At 37.9% G+C, this 6478-nt stretch overlaps 1 protein-coding gene across 1 annotated transcript in view; it reads right to left on the bottom strand.

Moving 5' to 3' along the window:
* Window positions 1-3148: 3148 nt before the first annotated feature.
* The window catches only part of ESRRG (estrogen related receptor gamma), a 164213-nt gene continuing 160883 nt past the window's right edge, over window positions 3149-6478 (bottom strand). The window contains exon 7 of the mRNA XM_059828903.1: window positions 3149-3422. Coding sequence (XP_059684886.1) covers window positions 3178-3422 — 245 coding nt within the window. The 3' untranslated portion in view covers window positions 3149-3177. The remainder of the gene's footprint in view (window positions 3423-6478) is intronic.

Below are 6478 nucleotides of genomic sequence, written 5' to 3'. Positions count from 1 at the left end.
AACTACTGGCTATTATGCAACTCCTGGATTATTATAAGCAGTTTAATTTTTTTTGTCCTTTTGCGATCTTTGCACGATAAGACTGCCATAAAATGTTTTCCTAGGCAGGTAAACAGAGACGCTTAAATAATTAAAATACAATCACCAACACCCATTTTCTCTTCTATAAGAAAAATAGCAGTTTTAATTTTTTATATCTTTTTACGTTATCATTTAAATGCAAAATAGTGGAATAAATACAACAATCTGATCTGATTGAAACAAATGTGTAACTTCTGGGAGTTACACAATCATATTGCTTTAAATAAGAAAAAATTAAAAAATGAAGCAAAAATAGAAATTAAATTGTTATGGCTAAAACATACACCCTTTGAAATTTTCCCAACACTTCACATTAAGTAAGTGGTCTTGAAAGAACTCTTCTCCAGCAAGGTTTAAGATGAACAACATTATAAAGCCCGTGCAGTTCTTTTAGCTATGTTTCAGGTAATGCTTTTACAGTCTTGAGATACTTGTTCTTTTGCAGCTCCAAAAAATTACAGAAAATGAAAACTAAAATTTGCACCGTGTGCCTTTAACACATCTCCATTTTTTGTGTGTTTTTGTATACTTCTAGTCGATTGGCTTTTGACCCTGAAGCCCAAGTTCTTTAATGTGATACAGCAAAAACAATATTTATATTATATATTTATATATATATAGTGTACTTGAACAGTAGCAACTTAAACCCTGCACAAACTTTCTGGAAAATAAACTTTTTTTTGCACTCTTACATATATAAATAATCTTATAGAATCAGCACCTTTTTCCCAGGAGTTGTATTTTTTTTTTTGACATTTTTCAAAAGGGATGTGCCAATTTCTGAACTCCTATCACAGCTATAAATTTCAAGTTATTGACCATCTGAATGAATTGCTAATGATGATTTACCTAGAATCACACTACAGTCACTTCTCTACTGAGAAAACACAATCTACAATATAGTCCCATATAGCTAATGATAGATACACAGTTTTTTTTTCCTAGCACGAGGCCGATGGAGCATCAGCCCATTGTTATTTTGTTTAAAGCACACAACGTAGCAATAGTTTTGGAAACTTGTCCGCACCAAAAAAGTTTTGCAACAACACAGAGCGAGTTAATAACAACATCTGAGAGATGATTGAATAAAAGCTATATTTACAGCGTTTAAAAATTAGACTTATCTATAATCTTGAAATATTCAAAGTTTTATTTCTAAGCTATACATTGGTATTCTATAATAAACTGTTACAGAAATTATCCCTTGTTTTGAAAATATTATGATTTCAATGTGTATCTGTTCATAACGAGTATTTGTTTGGAGTTTCGATCTCTTAATTATTACTAGGAAGAACCTTATTACCGGTAAGGAATAGAATATACTACTGTAATCTCCTGAGGAATTGTACATCCAATATTGTCTCTAATTCTACCCTGTGTCTATAAGCACACACCACAAGAATCCAAACACCACAAGAAGAACAAGACAACAGTCTTTGAATGCAACATAAAAATTCAGAAAAGCACAGCAAACATGAAACATTGAAAAGCTGAACTACATTTCTTTTGTTTGTTAGGATTACAATTTTAATTACATCTGTGTACATAGAATAAGGATGTTCACATAGTACAGGGAGCAGCTACTAACACTGGTACATTGGTATAGCATTTGATGGAGGTTATTGTTTATTGGTTATTTAGCGACTGTAGTTTTCTGGGGGCATCTAATCGGTTTATACATTAGATTACACCTCGTAACAGTCTTGAAACTGACTGACTTTCATGCTGTGACAATACTGGTTGAAAAGCACATATACTGGTTTAGCTACTTGTTAAAGATTGCCATTTACAAAACAAAATCTAAATCAATAAATAAGGTATAGAAGTGTTTAATTCTTCAATTTGGTCAGAAGTCTACTACTCTGATTTCTTAATTTTGCAAACGTCGGCATTTGCCTTATTGCCACTAAGCTACTATTGGTTCATAGGGTTTTTCTGCGTGTGAGGTTATAATTTTGCAAACAGGCAGGATCTCGTTCATTTGCAACTGAAGCAGTTAGAAATCACGTAGCAACTATACCTTTGTACAGTCGCTGTCTCCTAACACCGTTACAGATTGGTATTTGACATGGAGCATTTATATGTTAGACTACTCGAATATACTGTAGGTGTAATCTAATCCTTTGAGTCAGTGAACATTTAGTTATAAACTGGAGCTCATGTTAAGAAACTGGATGTTTTGGACCAGACTGGCACACAACATAAATTGCATCCGTGATAATATGCACCTTCCCTTCGACTATTGCTTTAGTAAGATAAATTCCCACATTAATAAATGGCTGAAAACTGGTAAAGCTGGTACAAAAAAATCTCCGTTAGTAAGAAGAAACAAAACATTTAAAAAAATCTTCCTTCAGGATTCATTTGTCCTTCATTATTGTTCATCATTGTTCAAGCCAGCACAAAAATGCAGTATTTCTTTCTCTTTAGTATTGCATGAATGAATAAAGCTTAAACTAGTCCCTGAAAAAGTTACATTGTAGCTAACCTAAGAAATATCTGGAAGACTTGAAAAAACAATTAAGGAATCAAATGGCTGTAACTGATCTAGATGGAAAATGCAATGATAAGAAGCAGCCGATGCATCGTCGCTTAGTCGTCTAATTAGAGACTGCTCCTATGAAATCTAATACTGCATTCAGTCAGTTCATCGTGTTGTACTGTACTGCTAGGTACGGTGGTTCTCTCTTTGATTCCTTTGTCATTGGGGACATTATGGTTCATAATAAGTTCACTGGCATCCATATTATGGATTTCCATCCTTTGGCAGGCCTGGCTTCCATCTCTCTTCAATTAGAGACCTCTTTTAAAAAGTTCAGCAGCAAAGGAAAAAGAGAAAAGGAAAAAGGAAAGGAAAGAACAGAAAGGAAAAGAGAGAACAGGAAAAGGAAAAGAAAAACTGCATCAGAAAGACACAGAAGAAAAAGTTGAAAGCTGCTTCACAGTCTTGCTGCTAAATATCAGTGCAGTCATTTTTTCCTTAATTAAACACTAAGTTTCTTTGCCATTATTATCCTGTTTATTTTCCCTTTTTTTTTTTTTTTTTTTTTTTTTTTTTTTAAAACGTGCATGATGGGGAAGCCCATGATGCTTTAGTCAGACCTTGGCCTCCAGCATTTCCAAAAAAAGTTTGTGCATGGGGACTTTGCCTTCCAGTTTGATGTTGTAGAAATGCTGCACAGCCTTGGTGGAGGTTTGCCTCAGAAGTGGGAGAGTCATCAACATCTTGCCTGCGCGACGTGGGTCTTCCATGTGCTGCCCGGCCTCATAATCCTGCAGAGCCTCGTGTAAGACGTCCTGAAGTTTCTGCACTGCCTCAACATCCTCTATGTGCATTGAGTCTGCAAAACAAAGGAGCAACAGGAGGTTTCAGTTTGGTGTGCTGAAAGGCAGGTAGCGCTATGGCTGCACAACACTTCCACTGGTTCTGTCCATCCTCTTTCACTAATTTCTATACTGACCTTCAAGAAAATACCTGGAACCGCTGTGGAACTACAAATGTATAATTAATTCTGTGTAAGTAAGCCTTCTCCTCACCCTCCTCAAACAAGTGAAACAGTCACCTTTGCTGCTGCTCCGTAAACCATCTCTTACAGTTACTGCTTTGAAGAAATGATAGTGCCAAAGGGCTGTATGAATTGAGGTCTGCGCTTTATCAGGGGAGCAAGAATGACTGCCCTACTACGGAAAAGCTCGGTAAAATTGTGTCAGACTCGGAGGCTGTGGAGCTGGAAGCCCATGGTCGTTACCCACTTGCTCAGGGACACTAATCACAGGATTAGGACCACTGCACTGACACAAGGGAAAAGCAGGTTTGATGTGATTTCCTGATAGGTTTAGCAAATTCTTTTGCCTCAGGCACATTTAGACAGACAGGCAACACTTACTGTGTTCCCGAGCAGCTTTTGCTCTGTGAAGCGAACATCTCCTACAAGGTGTAATCCTTCTCTCCCACCCACTCAGAGGGTGGTTTATCTTGTTATTGTTGGGGTTTTGCATTTTTTCTAAATCACTCAAAGCAAGCACCTCACCCTGTACCTTTCCAGGTGAGATGTTTCGGCAGTGTAAGTATTGAGTGACAAGCCTAGACACAATGCACACCAGGAACTAAATAAACTAAACTGCTGCGTGACCCGGAAAGATTAAAGCAATGGAAGTGTGAAATAAAAAGAAAAGATCTGACTGAAATAACTGTAAAACCCTCAAGAACATAGATACAGAAAGGGAAGGTGTCCCTCAGAACACACAGTTACTGGACTACGCTGAGATGACTTTGGACGAGCAGCCCTAATTCTCTGGCTTTTATGTAGTCACAAATGCCAAAAAAACCCTGATGTGGTCCAAAGTGAGGTGAATGCAAGTAAGGAAGAACAGTCATAGGTGAAAGAAGCCACCAAACAGCCCCTATCAGCTACCAAAATTTGGATGGTCCACAGACTTACAGAGCCAATAAAACACCATATGAAAATACAGCTGCTGCGAGCGGGTGCAAGTCCTAGGGACAGGCTACACTGTGCAAGCTCAGCTCAGGGTGAAACTGGGACACGGCATTATAAAAGTATATCCTTGAAAACTCTAGTCAGTACAACGCTGCTTTGCATCTTAATTTTTGGTTTTGGAATAAAGCTCCTGTTCCCCCACAGAAATAACGGCTGCAAACTTGGACGGTGAAGAACCCACTTCTATCATCGATTCCAAGCCCTGTATTAAGCAGTATGATGCTCTGGATCAGTATTTTGACGGAGGCTCGTGTTTTATCCCGTTGATGATAACAACAACAAATTTTGCGCAAGCTCAAATATCTGAATTACATTTAGAGAATTAAGATGCATCTAAGATTCATCTCCTAAAAGCTGACGTGCAATGACTTCCTCAGATAATTAGGCCAGATAGTAAATACCTCTCTCTTTTCAAACACAAACATGTAAACCAAAACACAAACCAGTAAGTAACAGGTTAACAAAAATGTTCCAGCTTCTATTGTCAAAACAAATGTGCAAATTGAAAAGAAAAAAAAATAAAAGTTACAGCTCCCGCTCTAAAACAGACACTTAATTATATACAAGTTTGGATCATTTAGCACGTTTTATTGATTCTGATGACAGTTTATCTGTTAATTACACATAATGGAGTCCTATGGGAATTTTACATGTTTAATAATTCTGAGTCTTAGCGAATCCATGCTCTAAGAAGCATGCAGTTAAGACATACGCTGCAGGGATGTGATACCGCACATCAAGGTGCACTGTGCTGAAAGCAGAGAAACGCAAAAATCTCTCTCTTAGGGAAAAAGAAAGCTACGACGTTTTAAAAAAGACGACAGGGAAATATTACCTCTAGCAAAATTTAGTTCAATTAATGTGAGACCATTCCCCAAATCCATACATTTTTGATAGTTTTCTAACACGGCAATTCTATTAAATAATTCTGTGTCAATAAGAGAAAATCCCTGAATTCTGTGTCCTACAAACAGATGTAATCGATACAGACATGCTAACACACACATACAAACGTGACTGATGTCTTAAGCACAGCGTCCAGCCACCGGGCTTAATCTGGAATGCAAACTCCAAACAAATTGTCGTCTTTACTCCCTGACGCTTTACCAAGTCCTTGGATATTCACCGTTGTGCTATAGAACACACCATGTGCTACTCCAAATCATTTTTCCATAAAACATGCACAGTTTGTGCGGAAATTACACATCTTTTCCCCCTCTCCCCAGACCCACAGTGCCAGGACCAGATTTGCTGGGGAACTAAACAGCAACAACATGCTTGGCAAGTCAAAGACTGACTGTTCTTGTGAATTCTTTTTTACACCATATTGCATAAAGAGACAGGTCTTTCTCGAGAGCCTGACTATAAATGTTTAGTTTTTAACCCTGTACAAAACCGGTCTGATTCTTCCCAGAAGCAGCACTTGTAACTGCAACCATGTTTGAGTTTGCAAATAGATGGATGGAGTCCAGACTAATCTATTTTTCGCACAGAGATAGCAATTTGGCTTGCAGGGTTAGGAATATATATGCTCTACATATTTCTTACACAGAAACTGAGCGAGGAGGGAAAAGAGGAAGAGAGCACTCCTGGAAAATGCAAGAACGGAAGGTGAATCAAAATCTGCCCTCTGATACAGCTATTGCACTCCATGCTCTCAAACTCTTCCACTGTGTGGACAACATCTTAAAACAAGGGATCTTATCCTCTCCTTGCAGGGGTGATTGTATACCATCCCTCCGGTAAACAGAGCAATTGCTTACACGAAAAAGTAATAGTAGTAAAGCATTTAATGTATTTGTTGCTGTCTTTGAAACCAATTTAGCAGCTAGGAAGAACGTGACCAGCCAGCTCTCCACCTGCCTAATGCAAGCACTCTGCTGCCAAACAGCGGTTCA

Source organism: Gavia stellata, chromosome 2, assembly GCF_030936135.1.
Source record: "Gavia stellata isolate bGavSte3 chromosome 2, bGavSte3.hap2, whole genome shotgun sequence".
In the NCBI taxonomy this organism is placed as follows: Eukaryota; Metazoa; Chordata; class Aves; order Gaviiformes; family Gaviidae; genus Gavia; species Gavia stellata.
Note: the sequence above shows the minus strand (reverse complement) of the source record. Positions and strands in the feature narration are given on the sequence as shown.